Source organism: Trichinella spiralis (assembly GCF_000181795.1).
Source record: "Trichinella spiralis strain ISS 195 chromosome Unknown Scfld1557, whole genome shotgun sequence".
In the NCBI taxonomy this organism is placed as follows: domain Eukaryota; kingdom Metazoa; phylum Nematoda; class Enoplea; order Trichinellida; family Trichinellidae; genus Trichinella; species Trichinella spiralis.
The window spans coordinates 184,123-206,400 of NW_003528496.1; the positions used below are offsets into that span (position 1 = coordinate 184,123).

At 29.9% G+C, this 22,278-nt stretch overlaps 3 protein-coding genes across 3 annotated transcripts; 1 reads left to right on the forward strand and 2 right to left on the reverse strand.

The window, feature by feature from the left end:
- Positions 1 to 827: 827 nt before the first annotated feature.
- Positions 828 to 7,880, forward strand: Tsp_04481 (zinc metalloproteinase nas-4). The gene is made up of 10 exons (XM_003369006.1): positions 828 to 914; positions 1,011 to 1,216; positions 2,775 to 2,964; positions 3,007 to 3,608; positions 3,649 to 3,671; positions 3,702 to 3,752; positions 4,141 to 5,111; positions 5,939 to 6,049; positions 6,740 to 7,213; positions 7,359 to 7,880. Exons 1-10 carry the CDS (start codon positions 828 to 830, stop codon positions 7,878 to 7,880), a joined length of 3,237 nt encoding a protein of 1,078 aa, XP_003369054.1.
- A 203-nt stretch (positions 7,881 to 8,083) lies between these two features.
- Tsp_04482 (hypothetical protein) lies at positions 8,084 to 13,051 on the reverse strand. Its single transcript, XM_003369007.1, has 8 exons — positions 12,263 to 13,051; positions 12,018 to 12,188; positions 11,864 to 11,932; positions 11,749 to 11,811; positions 11,516 to 11,692; positions 11,256 to 11,453; positions 8,508 to 10,171; positions 8,084 to 8,096 (listed from the first exon to the last, which is right to left on the reverse strand). The coding sequence occupies exons 1-8, from the start codon at positions 13,049 to 13,051 to the stop codon at positions 8,084 to 8,086; spliced, it is 3,144 nt and encodes a 1,047-aa protein (XP_003369055.1).
- Positions 13,052 to 17,384: 4,333 nt separating this feature from the next.
- On the reverse strand, positions 17,385 to 20,050 carry Tsp_04483 (2-methylcitrate synthase). The gene is made up of 11 exons (XM_003369008.1): positions 19,912 to 20,050; positions 19,640 to 19,718; positions 19,139 to 19,189; positions 18,985 to 19,092; positions 18,740 to 18,934; positions 18,492 to 18,680; positions 18,237 to 18,436; positions 18,050 to 18,179; positions 17,892 to 17,993; positions 17,617 to 17,826; positions 17,385 to 17,546 (listed from the first exon to the last, which is right to left on the reverse strand). Exons 2-11 carry the CDS (start codon positions 19,682 to 19,684, stop codon positions 17,385 to 17,387), a joined length of 1,392 nt encoding a protein of 463 aa, XP_003369056.1. The 5' UTR covers positions 19,685 to 19,718; positions 19,912 to 20,050.
- Positions 20,051 to 22,278: the final 2,228 nt, after the last annotated feature.

Here is a 22,278-nt window from a genome sequence, read left to right on the forward strand (position 1 = left end):
TACTCACAAATAAGAAATTTTACACGACAAATTTTGCATTAATCAAAAATAAGAACGCCATTATAATATCTATGACCAACTTAAAAAAACAAGCTGGTAGATATGATTTTAGCATTAGATGAACATTACATATTCAGCATATGAAATACAGTGCAATTTATAAGGGCAAATGTGAAATAATTAAATATGCAACTATTTAAACAAATTTTATTAATAAATGATGTATTTGTTTCATAATTTCATTTTAAATATAATAAAAAATATATAAAATTCACATAAAATACTAAATAAATGAAAACGTCAAAAATATTCACACATCCGAGCTACATAAAGAACGAACGACCTTCATGATAAAGACAAAAATATACAAAATCACTACAGTATCTTCTACATCGAATGCAAGTATAAATTTCAACAAAAAGAAATCGGAAACAAAGTCTATCAGCACTCAGCCATTTTAATTTTTTTAATGTAAATATATAAATTAAAAAAAATTAACTTTTAAATAAGTATATTCAAACTCCATTATTATTCATTAATTATTTTTTCTAAAAAGAAATGCAATTTTTTCTCTACTATTCTTCTTATGAAAAGAAATTTCAAAGTTAGTGGTGAAAATTAAAAAATTTATTTTTATTAATTTAATAATATTATTATAATTATAAAAACAATGCCAGAAAATTACTGATTTTGAATAGATTTATACTTCAGACTTGATTTTTAATCATCTTTTGTAGTTGACTTTCTGTAGTATTCAGAACGATATTTTTGTTTGTGGTGCTTTGTATGTTATATTTTATTTTCAATTAAGTATTTAAATTAAATATATGGCTCAGTCAAGGTTTTGTCCAATATGTGGACCAAAAACTTCGATGTGCTGTATGGTGTTTAGTGTATGGGGAATTATATTTCTGGTATGAACACTTTTTTTAAGAATATGATATTGATAAATTGCTCAATTAGTTAATTTTAAATTACTGAAATATGTGCCATTATTTGTATGTCTATAGGGAATATTGGGAATAATGTTTTATACGCAAAGTCCACTTCTGTTTGAAGATATACATTACGAAAAGAAAGCATCCGAATTCAGTATTAGTGAAATTTCCGATCGCTATCAGTCTACAGCTTATAACTGCTGGATAGCTGCTGGCGGCTATGTGGTGACAATGATTATTGCATTTTGGCAAACAAACTGGAACAACAGGCTGCTGTTGTGATTTTGCAAGATGGTAACAAGTACAAATCTTTTTGTTTTCGATTTGTATGTGATTGACGTGACGCAGAATTACTTCTAATATTTCGAGTGAGTGAGTGTGTGATAAAAACCAAATGAAGTGATTTGTGGTGAAAATGATATGCAGATACTTCTGTAATTAAACCGTTGTACGAATTATACGTCATATTGATTGCTCTTGCACAGTGTTTGCATATTCTTTTTTCAATTTTATTCGAACAGATCTCAGAATCTGAAAGTGAACACTGCTAATGCAGTAAAAATGAACTCATAACCTATACACATCGCCTGTTGTATAGGTATATATTTAGGTATAAGGTGGACATTATCATGAGAGTTCGCAATTTTTGCTTGAACGCAAAACGATGTTATGTGATGATTTACAGAACAGTATTTTAATAAAATTTTAATGCTTAAATGTTTTTCCGGTTTATACAGAAGTAGTATTATTTTGAAATTTAAGCTTTATTTTGAGTTTTCAATAGTTTATTCAATGATTGAGTATTGAGAAAGAAAATTCGATTAAATAATGGTAATTTATTTCGTTTAGCTTGCACATTGTTCTTTTTTAAAGATTAAAAAAAGCAGCTTGCAAAAGTAGTATTCGATATAGTTTTTCATTTTTACCTGGTTAACGTTGTTTTCGATGACAATTGATTTGTAATACTGGTCTTCTGCCCGCCGTGCCCTAAAATATTTACATCAAAACAAGTTGCAGTTGAATAGCAGTCAGTCAGTTTTCATTTTACATATTACAGTTTATCCTACATTTTATATTTATTATTGATTTATGTATTACTGGTGATTTGTTTAATACTTTTAATGCCATGCACATCATTTCTTGTTAAAATGGTAAATTTAATGCGTATTTGAAAAACATGATGCTAGCTTCAGATGATCATATTTTGTGGTTTGCGACATTGCTAATTATACATTTGCGAAATGTATGCACTTTTATTGCAATGAATATCAATATTTACAAAAGTTTGCATTTGAAATTTCAGCTGCTATTCAATTAATGTTGTTTATTTTTCAGGAAAAATTTGAAATACATTATTTTTAAAGTAAAATTTTGATGTTCAAAAAATGTTATATATTTTTTCATATGATGGTTTTTACCGTCATGTGCTATTTTGAATTTTTGATGCACGTTTTTTGTGATGCATATTGGTTAGCGTTTAGCTTATTAAAAGAAAAAAAATATGAAAGAAGAAAAAATAGACACTGAAAAAATAACTGAAATACTTCGACTGCGGATAAATGAAGAAAATATTTCGATTATTTGTCCATTGCTGGTGGAGAATCTACGCCGACTTCAAAACGTTGTCGGATTAGATGCAGAATTTGCTTCCAACTTTGTTGGCAGCGATGGTTTGAAATTATTTTTAGATTTGTTCAAGAACATTTGTGAAATGAAGAGTTTGTTGAAAGATGATTGCATCTTGTTGAAAAGATGCTTTCAGTGTATGATAAATTTGATTTTGCGTGATAAGAAATTGGGAGTTGTTTTTTGGAAAGAATTTAGGCATTATTTCAGCATGTGTTTGCAAACTCGTGAGTCAGTAATTGCGGAAAGGTGTAGCAATGCAATATTTTTGTGCATTCAAGAGAACGAACGCGTTGAAGATATTTTCGAAAATGGATGCGATTCATGCATTAAACTGCTGACCAGTTGTTTGATTCGAACCAAGCAAAACTGCCGTTGGTGTACTTGGATTGTAGACAAAGTTCTCACTTTGCCATCTTCATTGATTTATTTATTTTCCCAGTTTGAAGCGGTTGATGATCGTATAATTTTACTTGGACGATTGAACAGTGAAGATAATTTGCACCACTTGGATCAATCTAACAAGAAGTACTTGAGTGAATTTTTTTGTCAACTTTGCCGCAATTTTACTTTGCAACGCAATGACAACTCATTTATGGTTATGTTTCAATCAACGTTAGCAGTTCTGTGCTCAGCTACCAGCGATGAAGAGAAAATTTCAGAAAATGATCCAATAAAATGTGATTCATCTGTTCTTGAAGAATGCACCAAAGTATTGCTTTTTATTCAACAGTTGAACAAAAGCGGTGACGAGATGTTTGCAGTTTCAAAGGAATTTGACGCTCTGTTTCAAAATCGATTAGATGATTCCCATTCGGCTAATGGTATAAAATGTCGCCTTGTTCGTCTGATTGCTAATATGTGCTATGAGAATAAGCACAATTGCGAATTGGCCGGAAAACTAGGAGTTGTTCAGTTATTGTTAGATTGCACTGTCAAAGATGCGAGGAATTTTCTCATCACAGAGTGGGCGACGTTTGCCATCAGAAATCTTCTCAAGGAAAGCCCTGAAAATCAATCAATTGTTCGGAATTTGGAGGCGAAGTGTCATCAAACTATATGATATTGTTATTTCAATTTTCAGAAAAGTGCGCATCATTTTTGAATGTAAGTAATAAATTTTTTCTTCATTATTAGTATTTTTATTTTGTACAATTTTGTACATTGTTGTGCTGCTGACAGTGTACGGTGAATAATTCTTGAATATCAATTATGCTGTAGCTCTTCGTCGAATTACTGTAATTAAACTTTTTATGTAAGTTTATTCGTATTTATAATTTTTGAGCTAAATGTATTCCAGTCATGGAAATCAGATTTATCATATTGATAAGAAATAAAAAAAAATTTTTTTGAAAAATTTTTGGGGTTTGCATTTTTTATTTCAAGTTTAAAAGTATAATTTTAATGTTATAATTACTCATTTTATATTTTTTATGTAATGATGTGCATTGCGAAATAAATGGAAGCAGTTTATTTTCGATAAATTTGAGAATAATTTTTACTTATAATTAATTCATGGAATACTTCGTTTTTTGCATGTACGTGTTTGCAAATTTAAACTTTAAATTTTTTATAGTTGATGATGTTCTTTTGGAGAACTGTTACGCAAAGTGTGCAATGAAAGACGATGGAAATAGCGAAAGGCGCCTGTGCGTGAAATGTACTAATTTGGGTGATGTTATTTTACATGAAAAAGATGTTTTCTGCAGGCGTTGTTTTAAAAGATACTGTCTGCACAAATTTCGCTTATCACTTGGCCGTTACAGACTTTTTCGAAACAATGAAACTGCGTTGATTTATTTGGACGGTAGTGCTTCGAGTGTGTTTTTATTTCGAATAGTGACTGGATTGGTGGCGAGAATGGATCCCAAGAGAATGTTGCTTAGGCCAATTTTTGTTCACATAATCGAATCTGGCAACAACCAGTCTGGTTATAAAGATTTTGAAGCATTAATTGATTTAGTTCACAGCAATAATTTTAAACTTCATTTATTTTCCTTGGCGGATATTTATCAGAAAAGTTTCTCTGAACTTTCCCATTGCCAACAGTCGAAAGAAGATCAAGAAAAAATAGATATTTTATTTCAACATTGCACTTCTGCAACAGTGAAGTTGGAATTGCTTCAAAGATTGAAAACAATGTTGCTTTATAAAATTGCCCGTCATTATGAGACGTGTTTTGTCATGTTGAGCAGTAATTCAACTTTGCTATCAGGCAGAGTTCTTTCCAACATAGCGCAAGGACGTGGAGATCAAATCCCTGATGATGTCGCCGTTATAGATAAACGTTGGCCAGGGGTTCAGTTTCTGCGTCCGCTCTGTGAACTTTCTGAGCCTGAAATATGCTTTTACAACTATTTCTTCAATAATGGTTGTATTTCATTTCCATCAGTGATGACTTTAACCAATCACTTGCTTGAAGAAGAGAGCATACAAAGGGAATCCAAACTTTTCATCCACGAATTGCAGTCGAAATTTACATCAACCGTATCAACCGTATTTTCTTCTGTTTCTAAATTGCCCAGTGTTTCGTCCACTTCTGACCAGGTGAATCGTTGCAAATTCTGTTATTCCATACTTGATCAGCTTTGCAATTTTGACGAAAAGCTTTCACGGCGTGAAGACGAATTCTGTTACGCTTGTCGAAAATTGTTACCGAATTGTCTTGATGCGAATTTTCATTTTATTTTTACATAATACTAAAATCATTAAATTTATAAAATGAATTTCCTATTTTATTAATATTGACAAGAAATACTATTTTAAAAAAAGCAACCGGATAAAGTATGTTGAATAACATTTGTAAAATTAGTTATCTAATATGGTTTTGAAGCATGTTATTTTTTTCGATACACACATATCCAAGAGTGTAGAAGAAAATGTGTTTTATTTGTTTGTTTAACTTTTTCAATTTTTCTGTACGCAATCTGAAAATCTGAAAAAACAGAAAGCTAACAGACCAGATTTGTAAATGAAGCATGTGTATTGTAGCTCTGGTAGCATAATTAGAGTGCTGGTATGGTATGATAAATTAGGACATTGAATGAAAGCACATTTTAGCGATAAATGGGAATTTTGTCAGAGGGAAGTTCACAAGTACGCAGTTCCAATAATAAAGTGCTGTAGAGTTGCGAGTGACTAGTTTTCATTTAAACATTTAATTTATTGCTAAAATTTACGGTTTGCTTCGAAAAATAATTGCTTTTGCTACAATAACTAGCTTTATCAAAAAAAGTTGAATAATGTCAAAACTCGGTAGCAGCTAGAAAAGCGGACAGATTTTATACAGTTTAGTTCAAAAGTGGTAACAGTAAAAGTTATCCGTATAACGCAAAGCGGCTTACAACGCAATTATTACTCATTTTATTCTGTAGTTTTGCAACATGAAAGTAGTTGACAAATGGCAATTTACTGCAACAATACTACTGATCTCTGTCATTCGTGTAACTGAATGCACATCTACTATTACCCATGAAGATGCTCAAGTAAGTCATTTATAAACTTTTCAATATTCAATAATTTAAAACTTTTTTTAATTAACAATGAGATATAATGCTAATATTCCTGGAAATGAATGCTCATACAATGAATGTTATAATAATGTTTGTACAATGTTGCATATAAAAAGTATTTATAAATGGTGAATATTGCTGAATAAAAATTTTGCAAATTTTAATATATATATGGGCACGTGTAAACTTTAAGTATCAAGATATTAAATTATTTTTTGGCATCAACTGTTAATATTGTTTTGTAAGTTATTTTAACAAACTTAGTTTTTATTCAGACAGTATTTAAAATTATTTTTATTTTGCAGTCATTTTTTTATATTAAACAGCGTTTTTTATAAAGCATACAAAATAATTTTTACCGCGCAAGCGGAAGTCAAACCGCTCGTTAGTGACTTATTTCTTCACCTATTTCCTGCCTCATATTAAAAACTTCATTGAATGTCGCGTTTCGAATTATTTTATTTGAATGCACAAGTTTTAAATGATGCTTTATGTTTTGATGATGTTTGCAAATTTATTACTGAAATCATTTTATTTAATACTAAAACCAGATTATCAGAAAAAAACTGGATCTGAATGTGTGTGTGTGAAATTACGTAGGTAATTCATATGTGGGTAATTTTATTTAATAACAGAAATTCTGATTCATGTTTGTTTATTTAGAATACTCTGCTGCAATCAGTAACAAATGAAAATCATCTGACTATTGAAGATTTCATCACAGATAATAAAGAAGCTTCAATTTCAACTAGCAAAACTGAACATCCTTTAAAAATTCTTGAAAAGTATGGAAATGATATTGCTGGAATAGCGCCTGGAAGAAACCTGAAATTGATAACAAAGCACAAGAGTCATGGAAAAAATTTCATTTCTCGAACAGCATTTAAAGGTATGGAATTCCGTTGGCCGAATGGAATGGTGCCGTATATTTTGTCAGACAAATATGGAAAAAAATCCAGAAAAGTTATTGCTAGAGCCATGCAAATGATACAGGAACAGACATGCATAAGATTTGTTCCTAATAAGAAACATAAATATCGGGATTACGTCTATATTGAGCCAATTGACGGGTGTTATTCCTACATTGGACGCGTTGGAGGTGAACAGCCTCTTTCCCTTACCAACAATTGCATCCAAGTAAGACAGTATGAATTTACTCAAATTATAAGATTTATTAAACTGGTATATATATATATGAGTGCAAGTTTATATAGCTTTTAATCAGTTGATTTCTCATCTGTAGCAAAAGTTTATGCATACAAACTGTTTTTTCTTACTTTAGGAAGGAGTAATTATTCACGAACTCTTGCATGCATTAGGATTTATTCATGAACAAAGTCGCAGTGATCGTGATAAATATGTGCGTGTTTTGTGGCAAAATATTTTGCCAGGAATGGAATCTGAATTTGAAAAATACAGTGATCAAGATTTGGACAATCTTGGATTTGAGTACGATTACGAGAGTATAATGCATTATGAAAAAGAAGCTTTTAGCAGAAATGGCAGAGCCACATTACTTCCATTGAAATCAGGATCTGAACTGATGGGTCAGCGTAATGGTCTCAGCGCGAAAGATATTTTGAAAATTAACAAACTTTATGCTTGCAATCTGACTTCAAACGGGCGTAGTAATGAAAATATAAATGCAAATGAAATTGTCCAGCCAACTGCCCTGCCGAATTTATTTTTCTGCCAAGATTTGAATGGTCACTGCCCAATGTGGAAAGCTGAAAACCATTGCCATTCTTTGATTTACCATGCATTCATGGTATTGACATGCCCGTTATCATGCGAATTTTGTTAACGCACCATTTTTTTTTCAATTCTAGCAATTTTGCATTGATAAATAATATAAGTGAAGAATCAGTGAATTTCAATTAAATTCAAATTTTATACTTTCATTAATGCATGTTTTTAGAAACTTAATTTTTGCACAATGAATAAATTTTATAGTATATTTACAAGAATTAAAAATTGAACTCAGTATAGTAAATTAACGAAAATTATTTAAAATATAATTCTATAAAAAAGAAACATTCTAAAACAATGTTGAAAATATTATCAGTAAAAATAACTTTCTGAAAACGGTGCAAAATTTAATGACGTAAATAAATACGATGATATGAAATGACTTTATGATAATTTGAAATATCTGCATACATCGTTTCATGGCATTTAGAATTTTTTATTACATAAATTATAGGGAATGATATGACAGACTAAAAAAAGAAGAATTTCTTTTGCAAGGAATAATTAAAATAATTGTACATTACATTTCTTAATGAAACAAAGAGAATGATGATCAAATGGCTAACATTTTAAACGACGATTTACAAGCAAAAAAATAAAAATAAAATATTTCAGTTTTAAGTTTTCTAAACTTCTACGCAAATTCATTCCAAAAAAAATCTAAAACAAATAAGTATCAAACTTCCATGGACGATAAAAGCTTCGAATTCTTGAAAATGGTCTTGTATAGCTGCTTTTAAAATATGCATTCGCATTTCTGAATTCAGTTTTCATTCGTCTGTAATAGCTGGATAGGCGATCAAAAGATCGAGATCTTATGGGGAAAATAGAATAAGAAAGTTTAGATTCGTATAAAGAAGGTTTGACATAGGTTCTTCGTAAATCCCGCTTCATTTGATCATAATAATTCCAAAAATTATTCCGTGATTCTGATCTGGTCCATCTTGGCGTGTAGGTTTTCCTTTCATAAAGCTTTTGATTACTGTATGTGCGGTGCAAATTATCTTTAACTTTGTCGTAATAGTCCATAAATGCTGTAAACGATGTTGAGCGCAGTGGTATTTGCGTTGATGGCTTTGTCCAGCGAATGTTATCAAAATCGTGATAAGAACTGAGCTTAGAAAACGAAGAAGTTCGATACATATTGGAATATCCAAGTCGTTCTCTGCTTCGACTTCGACTTCGTGTTAAACTTCCATAACTGCTTTGTGAAAAAGGACCAGTATTAACTTGATTATCAAAAATGCTCACATAATGATTCATAGGTCGACTGTGCAAATCACCATGATAACTAGATGACAGTGATAATGACGCTGAAGATCTAGAGGGTAAAAATGGATATGAATCCCTAATTTCTTTACTTTCATGCGTTTGTCGATTTCGTCTTTTTTTTATTTCTTCCACTTCAGCATCGATCATTTTCCACTCTTCTGATGTGTCAAATTTTTGTGCAACTATTTCATTCATATTCTCTTGCTTATTCATTTCAACTTTAGCAGACTCACTTAAAGATAATTTGCTAATTTCATTTTCAGCCTGTTGCATCATTGGTTTTGCAGTTTCCTCATCAATGCCAATTTTTTCTGAAGATTCTTTCATTTCATTTTCCATTTCTGATTTCAATAAATAATTATTATTCTTTTCAGAAATGTCGTTATTATTCAAATCTTCAGCAGATTCTTTGACAGTATCAACTTCATCTTTTTGCTTCAATTCAGATTGCTTTTCAACAGTTTCATCTTTTGCATCGTCAGGATTTTGTTCAAAAATTTCTACTGCAATTTCATTCATATTTTCAGCCGAGTCATCTGTTTGCTTAATTTCAATAAATTGAATTGGAATCTCGGATATTTTTCTGTCTGATACATTTTCAGTATTTGCTTCTTTTTCCTCTTCATTCATCTGATCTTTAGCATTATCGGGCGGATTAACAATTTCGTTGCTGTCGGCTAACGCTTCGCTTTCTTGCTTTACTTGTTCGACGTCTTGTTCTCCTTGATCAATTATTTCGCCGACTTCATTCACCTTTTCGGTTATACCTTCTTTCACTTCTACTTTATGCAAAATTGTCTCATTTATTTCTTCATTATTAATCAAATTTTCCGTTTCCTCTTCTTTTGACAATTCCACATTATTATTCAATTCTGAAATATCAGATGTTTTCATTTCTATTTCTGCTGGTTGTATTTGCCTTTCTTCGATAACTTCTATTTTTGCATCACTTGACTCGTTTATGCTTTCTTTTTCTCTTTCCAAGAAATTATCCTTTTTCTCATTTTCTGTTAAACCTTTGATTTGATCATCTTTCACAATTTCTTCAGGTAGAATTTCTCCATTCAAAGGAGCCTATACAAGTGGAATTATTTTAAATAAATTAAACTGTTAAAATTAAAGCCAAAGCTATTAAAATGTTCAATTTTTGTTTTCTACAGGAATTCCATTTACACTTCAAATGTTAAATGCTAATTTTGTTATAAATATAGGAAAATAATGATAAAACAAACCAATTTCGAATAAAGACACTAAAAGCATGCAAAATTGTTATAGAATTTCACGTTTGAAAATTAGAGTTAATTCAAGAGTAGCTATTTTATTAATAGTTTAAATTTATAGGAGAAAAAAGCATTAATAAGAGATTGTATAATTTTTTAAAATCAAAATGAGATTGCTTTAGAAGAAGAAATTTCAATATGGCAGGATCGTGAATGGAAATATTTTAAAATGTAAAAATATGTGCAGCAATATTCAAAGCATCATCAAAGGCAACAGCTGATAGCGCCTTGAATTTATTGAGTTAAGCACGGATTTCGCAATGAAAGTAAAAAAGAAATTATTTTCAGTATTTTTTAACTCTAATTTTATTTTCCACTATACTCGTTTCTAGACTAGTATTATTTTCTATTTTTAGAAGCTTTGTTAGATATTAATTCTGCATTGCGTAAAACGCTATTCACTGAGCTTCCTTATGACATTTGCACACTCAAAACAGACAAACAAACAAACATATCATTATTATTGTTGTTGTTGTTATTATTATTGCCCTTGCTTATTCTTCAAGAAATGGCAAGAGAAAACAAACACAAGATTTCATTTCATTAAAAGCAAATCAAATTATTACTTATGCAATGAGCAGTTCTGTATTCAAATAAGTATTTATCAAAAATTGTTTGCCTACTTCATTCTTAATGTCAAAAAGGGAAACAGAAGTTTAATTCGTGCGTGTTGAAAAAATTAAAATCAATAAAATTATCAAAAAAATACTCATTCAACAAGTCATTCATTAATGTAAAAGAAAATTAGCATGAATTTTCAAATAAATCAAATCTTCACAAATACAACAAGAGTGCAAAAATTCATGCACTTGACAACATTTTCAATGAAAACTTTCCCTTATCAAATTAATTATTGCTTTCTATTAACATTCCCTTACCGTCTCCAAAATTGCTTCTTTGACTTTGTCTGCATTTTGCAATTCTGATGAATTTGCATCTGTGAAGCGTTCAACATCTTCTGTTACAATATGATTTTCATCTTGATCCTCTTTTACTTGCTCAACTTCTTCTTCTTTATCAAATAGTTGAGTTTCGACAATTTCTGGACATTGTTCAGATGAAATTTCCGGACCACTCTAAGTAATTATTTTTGTCTATTAAATTATGTTTCACTATACTACTATACAGATAAACATACAATAATATCAGAATTTTCAACGGCTTCAATTTGTTCTTCCTCTGCTGTAGTTGCGTACGTATACCCAGTAGAAATGTCCAAATAAATTGGCTGATCAATATGCTTTTCAGTTTCAACTTTTATGGAAATTTCATCTTCTACAGTTTCATCATTTTCATCCATCGTTTTTTCCACAATCTGAAAAAAATAAATTCATTCAATATATGCGTCAGGTTTTGAATATTTCAACATACTGATTGTTCAGTATCATCATGGTCAATTTCTTGTATTTCTTCAGTATTTTCCACCATTAAATCCTAAGATATTTATTTTCATTGTAAAAAATGAAAGTAAAATGTTAACATTAACCTTGAGTTGATGATCTTCAGGTGGTTGTTCATTGGATTGTTTTAATTCCACATTTTCACATGTTGAATTCTAGATTATTAAAATTAGAATAATTTTCAAAGTGTCACTCACATAAGAATGTTGAATAAAAATAAATGAATAAAAGAAACTTTACTTTTTGCAATTGAATATCATTTGGTGCTTCGTTTTTCTCAGCATCGAGTGTTGCATAGTCGGTTTCGTTTTGAGCTTCAGTTTCTTCATCTGAAAATTCAGACTGATCGTCAAGTTCTTCACCAGTTGAATCGCCTATTTCTTCTTTTTCCATGTTTTGTTCTACTGAAATCTAAATGAAGATCAATCATTATTTTCATATATATATATATCTCTTTTTATGCAGCATAATTTTTCCTCCCGTACAGAATCGTCTTTTGCATCTGCTTCTGCGTTGATTATTGTAGTAGTTTCATTTTCAGTATTGCTTTTTTGTATTTCATTGTTTGCATTTGCATCTGTTTCGACTTGCTCTTTTGAAGCCATCCATTCTTCGAGACTATTTATTGATTTGTCATCTTTATTTTTATTGACCGTGTCTTCATCATTTTCTTCTTCATGCATCTGCTCAGATTCTGAAGCATCGACTGCTTCATCATCAGCTGGATGTGTTGCAGTTTCTTCGTTGATTAGCTGATCTTGGTCGACCTGATCATCATTATATTCCATATTTAGCAATTCTTTTTCTTTCTCTTCATTTTTTTCTTCCTCTATTTCGGTATCTTCTACTACAATTGCTTCTTTTACTTCTACTTCTATTTCTGCTTCTTCTTTTTCTTCATCATCATCTTCTTCTTCCTCTTCTACTTCAACATTCTCCACTACAACTGTTTCTTCTTCATCTTCTCCATTATTATTGTCATTAGTATTTTCTTCTTCTTCTTCTTCTTCTTTGTCTGTTTCAACTTCCTCCACTATTGCTGCGTCTTCATCTTTTTCCTTTTCTTCATGTTCACTTTCATCCAGTTGTTGCTCCCTTTCTTCTTCTTCTTCTTGTTCATCTATACTTTCAGTTTGTTCTGAAGAGTTCGAAAGATGGTCTGTATTGGAAAAATATTTTGCTTGATTATTAAATACTGCTTCAGTTTCAAATTTTTCTTCTTTTTTCTCCTGCCCAAATGTACCATCTTCCACCATCATGCTTTCAAAATCCATATTTCAAACTTTGACAATCGTTCAACTGCTTTCCTAAAAGAATCCTTTTCATCTAGCAATTTATTATTCAAAAACTTATATCATATTACAACATATGCCACATGAAGATTTCTAATAAACAATATTTCAAATGTGCAAAAATTTCTGTTTAATTTGAAATTTCAAATGTTACAAGATTAATATAATTAATATTGATTACAATTAACAACACTTTTACAACGCATTTCAATTTTAAAATGCCAAACAAATTTGAATAGAATGTAATACTTTTTATGAAATAAATAAATTAAAAAAATTCCACTTAAAATTAATAATAAAATATTTTGAAAAGTATTCATTGAACAGTTTTCTTTCTATTGTGATGCTGCAAACACTGAACAAAGATCATATTTAGTTCTGTTATTATAATTAATAAGTAATACATAGCTTTTTCTCATCCTATAGCTTGTTCAACAAAAATTACATTCGAAAAACTTTTCAACTGCAAACAACCGTCAAAATAAGCATAAGGAGAATAAGCAATGAAGAAAAATATGCCTTTTTGTTCGTTAGAATTTGTGTCAGATGTTTTACTTTATCAGATAATCTACATTTATTTACAACGTCATGAGGAATATTAGCCGTTGAAATGATGTTATCGATGCACTTACTTAGTTGAATAAAGCGTGGGAAAAAATTTCTCAATGTAGCTTTGCACTTACGTTTATGAAATGTGAAGCAAAAAATATTGCAATCTGCTTGCTCTGGTTATAATGAAACAAATACGTTGCACAAATGTTCAAATATTCAGAGAAATGCGATCACAACACATTACTAGCGTTGAACATGCTGGGCATAGTAGTAACGTGCTTCTTTGAAGAAAGCTAACTGACTACACTGAGAAAGCTAGCCAAGAATGAGAAGGAAAATGAAGGGGTAATTTTTGTTTACAAATTATCATCCAGGCAACAAACTGCAATTTGCGTCTAACAAGACGTCATGAAAGTAGTAGTTTTATTATTTCTTCTAATCATGCATCCAAGTCTAGGTGACAATCATTTCTCATTTTTCTAATTTTAGGCATATGACGGAAGGCATCACATTGCGCAATAGAGAAGTGCAGAATGTCAAAATAAGCTTCACAAGAAAACATATGCACACTTTGTTTACCACACTGATGATTTCACATGAATTCACATGAATATGTTAGATTCAGCTTCCCCCACACTACAAATTCAAACTCAAGCAGCTGATAATATGTTGGCAGATTATATATATGCATATATACACATTTTATAGTATTTCAGTGCATCTGGCACGAAAAAATTTAAAAAAATTTTATTTTCGGAACCGATTGTAAAAGTCAATTTAAAATTAAAGTTAAACATTTTTTAAGTGTTCCATTTTATTTATTTGTGCATAATAATTAAACTTTTTTGCTGTTGTGATAAATTTTGCTTACGTGCAAAAGAAATAATGCAAATGCTCAATTCACTTATTAGCCATTTATTTTATCTAATTTAAAGTAAGGAAAATGAACACAAGTGACAACAACATCTGTTTACAGGGTTTTTTATTGAAAAAAATTAAACCAAATATTAATTCACTTTAAACTACAATAAATAACCCTAAACACGTCATGACTCTGAAAAATATTGCAATGGTTTTTTAAACAGTAAACAGTTATTAGCTGCATAGTAATGAATTGAAACAAAATGAAGCTTTTCCATGAATACTTTCAAAATATGCATATATTATAATTATTAAAATAAAATTATTGGAAAAAATTGAAAATTCATATAATGTTTGTTGCTAAATAGAAATTTATATAAACACATTTCTATAATACACACGCACACACATATGTGCATGCATGTATGCATGCAATTTGAATGCACATCTGCTTGCAATAAAAATATCATCAATTGACAACATATATTTATTTGTTTAAATTTTAGCTATTTTTTAAACAGTAATTGTAGCTGTATGTAATTGATAAATAAATTCGACTTTGGAAAGGCAGAAAGAAAATAAATTTAAATTAATTGATAAGATAATTTACACATGAATGCTTTTCAATGTTAGCTTAAAGTTGCCGAAATTAGAGAATTCTTATTGCATAGGTTATTAAAAAGTAATAAATTTATTAATTGGTGTATAACGTGAATATTGCAAAAGACAAATGACAGCTGATGCCTGAGAATGGTTGCTTCTAGATCATAAATCTAGTTTCAATTCGTACTATTCACTTGCTCTTAATATATACATACTTACACACACACATACACACATATATATATTTTGAAATGGGACGTAATGTGACATTTATTTTACAAAATCGGTTCAATTCTGAACATTTCGACAGCAGATAAAATAGTTTATGAATGAAAAGGTAGAGAAAGTAAAAATGAAATGGATGCTGTCACTATTTTTATTATATATTTTTACTTTCAAAACTGCAAGTAAGCAGAAAATTTTTTTATACAGTTTAAATTTAAAGTTTGTGTAATAATTTTTATACATGTGATAAATTGTTTTAGAATGTCAAGCGAATAACCGCGATTTTTTGTATGTCGTCCCAACGCGTACAGATTTGCAAGCTCTTGCAGGAAACCCTTGCGTATTACTGCGTGCATTCATTGATTTTCAGTACATGCATACACATGAAGCGGAAATATATCCTTTGTCTCTTAAGAAAAATTACCTAAAAGCGTTGAAGAGACTAAAACAAGTAAGAGATGAATTATTTAGTGATAAGTAATTTTGTTAAAAACAGCATTTGCATAATTTTTGTCTATTTTTGTTTTTATCCATTCACTCACTGTTATTATCATTTTTTCAATTTCTATTCATAAATGATTAACAGTGCTTTAAATATATAAATATATCTGTAAGAGAAAAAAGTGTTTTTCACGTTAATAAATTCCATTGTTTACGTTAAATAAATATACACAAAAACATGACAAGTAAAGTAATGAAGTATATATTTTTCTACGTGCAGAGATGATTTGAATTTTTAAAATATTTTCATTATTATGTATTTATTAAAATTGAAATTTCAGTAAATTTTAAAACGAATTCAACATTTCCTTTAACGATATCTGATTGTAATTGCAACCAAAACTAGATTTTGAATTTCTTATTAATTCTTTTCATTTTATCGAAAAGCAACATATTTTCAACTGTATTTCACACTTTTCAATAATTTTGCCTCGTATAGATTGAGTATTTCAGCAATAAAACAACATTATCTGCAAAATATAGCAAGTTATGCAACCGAAAGTTGAATAAGCAGTCACAACTGACGTGACAGTTTTTAATTTTAACCCAAAACATTTGCATGTCAATAAACATAGAAAAAATTCATGCTTGTGTTTACTTCTTCAATGAAATTATATTTTGTTTTTTTTGAAAACGCCAACTGCTATACGTTTAGAGTTGAATAATTTGGCAATGATTATTTTGTGAAAACTTTTCCTTGTTTATATAGGAAGAAAAAAAACTATTAATTGAGCAGAATTCATTCATATATGCATATGAAATAAATTGTCCCTTAATTAATGTGATAAAATGATACGTTTCCACTTTTAGAAAACAAGACGTCTAAAATGTGTAGGCGACCCAATTGCACAATGTAGGCGATTATTGTATCTGCTCTGGAGCATGAATCCCGCTTTATCACCGCCGGTTATCGTACCGTCAACAACTGTACCATTCAATGTTCTGTTATCGGAAATGTATTTAACGAGAGGTTAAGTAAACAGTTTAATGCTATTTCTTGAACAATGAAAAATGCAAAATTTTAACCACTTTTTCGAACATAACAAACAGCGTTCGGTGAACAAATTTCATTTTACATATAAAAATATTTTTGCTGTATGTATTCTTGTAAAAAAATTATATGAGTCTTTTATGAAATTAAGAGTGCGTTAATTGAAAAAACACTTTTTCCATCCCACTATATCCTAATGCAACGTAATTCATTGTGATTTTTTTTACAACATTTGACGAATATACAATAAAATAATAACTGCTAAAATGACGCTAACAGCAGCAAAAGATTAAAATTACTACTGTACTATTTGAAAATAATTCTGCTTCGCAAAAACTGAAGAATCGGCATCAAAATACCCATCGCTATTGACGTTCTCCCAATTCACTAAATATGGACCAACAGTGCCCTTCCAAATATCAATTTATTCAAATACCATAGTTGTAGATATATTTTTTCCATAAAAAAGAACTTTTCTCGTGAAAAATATTAACTTTTCAAAAATAAATATTGCTCAGAACAAACATATGTCAATCTGAATATATATATGTTGAAGCTTTATTTACTAATTTTACTTTTTCCTTATTTCTTCACTAGTTTCATCAAACTTTCAGTTGTCATTGATTTTGGTCGTTCCAACGGTAAGCCCAATCCACGAGACCAAATCAACTGTGCCATCAAACCAATAGCTCGGGATACGCCAAACAACACTGTGTAAAAATTCATTTCCGTCATCCCGTAATGCTAAATTGACAAAATTATGTGTGAATGATTTTTTTAGAAAATTAACTTAAATGTTAACAGCAGCATTCACCTGCAACAAAACACCACTGTGCGCATCTACATTTGGATAGGGATTTTTCACTTTTCCTAAGGAATTCAAAATATCTGGAACAACATCAAACAAATCCCACACTAGCTGAACCATGGGATCATTTTTGATGTGGTTTTCAGCAAACTGTTTTTGCGAAAGAAAACGTGGATCAGTCTTGCGCAATACTGCGTGGCCATAGCCAGGAATGACCTTAAAAAAGCAACAAATATCATTAATTAAAATACAGATATGTTATCTCTGTAAACTTTTCTTACCTGTCCAGATTCCAAATGCTTCAACAAATACTTCTTCAAATCATCCGACTTATACGTCATGCCAAGTTCTTTTCGTACTTTGTGCAAAAATACCAAAACTTCCTTTAAAATACAAAACATTTTTTAAAAATAATTAATTATAAAAATAAAAGCAAAACCTGATTAGCAAGACCATGTAATGGACCTGCAAGACCAGCCATTGCTGCTGAAAAAGACAAATACGGATCAGATAATGCGCTACCGACTAGATGACATGTATGAGCGCTGACGTTCCCTCCTTCGTGGTCACTAAAATTTTTTTATCCATTATCAAACTATTTTTCTGAATGCTTATTTTTAACGTACCAATGAAGAAACAAATACAATCGCATCAGATTCATAAAAGTTTCGTCAGAATAACCAAGCATCAAACAAAAGTTTGCTGACCAATCTTTCTGTGGATCAATGGCACAAATGGTTGTCTGATTTTTGAAAGTATTCTGATAAATCATTGCAGCTAACGGAGTTAGCTTAGCGATCAAATTCAATGCATCTTCGTATACATACTTCAAAAGAAAGCATTATAATACAAAAAAACAACTTTCGATAACAATAAAATACCTCCCAGTAAGAAGATTTTGGCACTCCTTTATGGAGTGCTTGTGCAAACTTACTCTCAGTATTCAATGCAGCAATGGCACTGACAAACTGAGACATTGGATGCAAATACTTGGGAAAGTTGAGAATCATTTTAACAACATGCTCAGGCAAGACAGCTCTTTCGTTCATTTCCTTTTTTATTGCTTCCACCTATGTTTAAAATACAGGTATAACCCTTAAAAATATATAAATAATTTCACTGAACCTACCTGCTTATCAGTCGGAATATCGCCAGTGCACAAAAGCCAAAATATGCCTTCCGGAAGTGGTTCATCAAAGCCTAGCTTAGGCAACAACTTCCTGCACTCAGGAATGCTGCGACCGCGAAATTCAATACCCGATTCTGGATGGAGTAAAGAAGTTTCACACAGCAAACCTTTAATTGATCTCATCCCACCATATAACTGAAACTTATCACGTAAAAAATTAGAAAACATTTTTTTTTCAAGTTTACCTGGTCTATGGTCACTTCTCCAATGACAGAGTTGTTATACTGTTTTCTAAACTGACTGACAATTTTTTGATGCTCTGATATCTTTTCTGCCATAACTTCTTTCAAATTCTAAAATGATGCCATAAAAATCGAAATATAAAAATTACAACCATACCGTTTGTGATCGAACTGAATAGAGGCATTTCGAAATGATCGAATTGTTTACCTAAAAAATCATTTCATAAAATTTGAACATTCAAATAATTTTACAACAATTAATAACATTTCAAATATTGCTAACCATAACTGAAAACAAAACTGAAATGAACTAAAATTCAGAAATCAACTGTACAGCTAAAGAAAAAATTGAACAAGAAAATCAGACACTGAACATTACGGCTTTATCATAGTAATTCTTTAATTTCGTTTAACCTAAATAAACTAAAAAGCAACAAATACAAATTTTACAAATTTTATTAAAACAATATGCACCAAAAAATTATAACAATATTCAACAATTATCTGTACGTTGCGATGATTAAGCAAAAGCAAACAAAAATGCATTACGTATCAGAAATTGTTTTAAAAGAAAATTAACAAAGTAAATTTTATTCGTTGATGTATCTGATCTAAGCCATAACACAAAAATGAAATAGAATTATTCGACATTCCTTACCTTCAATTTTGGAAACATAGAGAAAAATCGAGTAGCCAAAATCATAGCTGTTCACAATGCTTCTTGGTAGAGGTTAAAACTAAATGAAAAACTTAAGATTGGAATGAAAATTTCTCAAAATGAATCACATCAATCAATCGTAACAAAATATGATAATTTATTCAACGCAAAGAATAAATTTACAATCACATCAACATCACGCAGATAAAAATACATACAACTGTAACTACTTTTCGAAAGCCGAAACAACGGTAACAGAACAACGTAAATACCGTAATTCACTTCCTTGTTTACCATTATACGATATCATCATCAGTAACAAAAGTATGTCAGTCATTGAAAATAAAAAGATATAAACTATAAAATAACTTAAATATAAAAATAAATGTTATTTTTTATGAGCTTCTTGATGTATTCTCAATTTAGCTAAAATTTGATATCCGAGATTGCTACAGTATTATGGCAAAATTAAAGCAGGATAGATCAAAAATTACATGTTAAAATTTCTTTAATTAAACCATATATTTTATATATATTTGAATTATTGTCGGCTTCTAATTTTGCTATATTCTTTTTTGAATTTTTTTAAACATAATGTAAAAATAATCTTTGACAAACTGAAAAGGGTACTGTATGAAAATTTAAAATAATAATAATAATCATAAATTTATTAATTTAAAGCAATTGTGTGGTATTTCGAAATTTTTTAAATTGAACTGCAATTTTGTGAATGTTTCCCAGGGGAAGTTCCTTATGGCATAGTATACTGTATTGTTTGACCAAGTATGTATTTTACTTACATGTTTATAAGCATAGTTTAATTTTTATTTTCTTTTTTGTTGAACTATAATCATAATTGTAATTAATGAAAACTGTCGTAATGTAAAATGAAAAAATCTGTTAATGTTTGCAGTCAACGTAATTGCACAACATGCTTGTTTATACTATGAATAAATTTATTAAAGACAGATTGCAACGTAACATGTAATATAGTTTGAATTGTAATCCCGTAATGAATAAGCATTATTTGTTGTTTTTCAAAATGAATAAGTTTTCATGTTTAATTAAGGAATGTACATACCGCCAACTGTAACCGATTGATGCGTTGTTGTTGTTGATGATGAATATAGAAATATCCAGCAGCTTATGATATAAAGATTATTTACAAAAATGTCTGTTTTGTAAAATAAAAGCTATGAATGCACCATCAATTTACGTCAAACAAATCATCCAAGGTTACTGTGATTTTGGTGAAAAGTCGTGTTTGGCTTTGGGCTCTGTTACACTTATAAAGGATGACGAAGTAAATATATTAGTTGACTGTGCTGGACCAAAGCAATCAAATTTGTTAAAGAAAGGTAAAGTGTCAAAGTATTGAAATTAGAAAGTCTTTTTATATAATTAATTTATTATTTCGATTGTAAATTTCTAATTTTTTTATTTTAATCTGAAATTTCAGCTCTGAACAAATATGATGTTGATTTAGAAGAAATCGATTATCTGATTTGTACGCATGGTCATTTGGATCACGTGGGAAATATAAATTTATTTCCTGAAGCAATAATTTTTTTAGAAAATGACATTCTTCATGGAAGAAGTGAATACTATAGTTGGCCAATGGAGGTTTGTAAAAGTTATTTGTATAATTGAATTTGATTAGTTTAATTAAATTAAGTTGGAACGTTATGAATTGACAAAAAATGTCAACCTGATGCGAACTCCTGGTCATACATCTCACGATATCAGTGTTGTTGTTGAAAATGTTCCTCAGAAAGGAAGAGTCATTGTTGCAGGTAATAATACAACGGTGCATTAATCAATAATTTGAAATTTAATATAGTTTCAAAATGCTTGTGTATAGGTGACATTTTTGAATCTGAACTTGATCTGAAGCAGTCCGATTTATGGGAACGCTCAAGTTTCAGTAAAATATTACAGAAAGAGAGTCGGAAAAGAATTTTATCGCTAGCGGATCACATTATACCTGGTCACGATGGTATGTTCGAAGTGAAGAGCAGCAAACAGTAAAGTTCTGTAATAAAATTAATATAAGAATAAATGAATTTATTTACTGCAAGCTTGTTAGAATATGCAAGCAAGAAAGAGGAATAAAATTTTTTTACAAAAGCGATTTTAAGGCTTTACTTGTAAAAAGCATTTCATGTTAAGCAGAATAGCCTTTTTGTAGAGGAAATAGTTTTCACCGTCCAACGCCAATTTGATCCAAATATGATGCTCTTCCTAACATTTTCAGAATCCAATGACTTTCTGGGAAACGCTCCAGCAGCGTTCCTTTTACTACAATATTTTCATCCGTCGTTGCTAAATTTAAGCTAAATTTAACTGTTTTTACTAATTGAATAAATAGTTTACAGAAAAAAGAAATTTTCTTTGGAAAAAGTATTGGAAATTAGAAACTATTTTTGGCAGTGATATATTCTCCTGTAGTAGCGGTAGTTAATTTGATAGACTGTAGTAGTGTAGTATCTTTAAAGAAGAAAAAATACACTTACTTTCAGAATCACTGTCTGCAAGTGAACATTGTGGATTGGAAAAGCTTGGCGTTTTGTACAGCTAAAATTTATAAATGTGATTGTTGATTTTATTTATTTATTTGATCACCTTTTCAATTTTGTCCG

Excerpts from the sequence above, each read along its gene's own strand:
- Tsp_04481 (XM_003369006.1), top strand. The coding sequence starts at position 828 with ATGGCTCAGTCAAGGTTTTGTCCAATATGTGGACCAAAAACTTCGATG. Across the intron at positions 915-1,010 it reads TATGGGGAATTATATTTCTG|GGAATATTGGGAATAATGTT; the intron begins GTATGAACACTT and ends GTATGTCTATAG. Across the intron at positions 6,050-6,739 it reads TTACCCATGAAGATGCTCAA|AATACTCTGCTGCAATCAGT; the intron begins GTAAGTCATTTA and ends TTGTTTATTTAG.
- Tsp_04483 (XM_003369008.1), bottom strand. The coding sequence starts at position 19,684 with ATGATTTTGGCTACTCGATTTTTCTCTATGTTTCCAAAATTGAAG. Across the intron at positions 19,093-19,138 it reads ATTCAGTTCGATCACAAACG|AATTTGAAAGAAGTTATGGC; the intron begins GTATGGTTGTAA and ends GCATCATTTTAG. Across the intron at positions 17,827-17,891 it reads AGCATTTGGAATCTGGACAG|GTCATTCCTGGCTATGGCCA; the intron begins GTAAGAAAAGTT and ends TGCTTTTTTAAG.
- Tsp_04482 (XM_003369007.1), bottom strand. The coding sequence starts at position 13,051 with ATGGATTTTGAAAGCATGATGGTGGAAGATGGTACATTTGGGCAGGAG. Across the intron at positions 12,189-12,262 it reads CAGATGCAAAAGACGATTCT|ATTTCAGTAGAACAAAACAT; the intron begins GTACGGGAGGAA and ends ATCTTCATTTAG. Across the intron at positions 11,933-12,017 it reads ATGATATTCAATTGCAAAAA|AATTCAACATGTGAAAATGT; the intron begins GTAAAGTTTCTT and ends TTAATAATCTAG.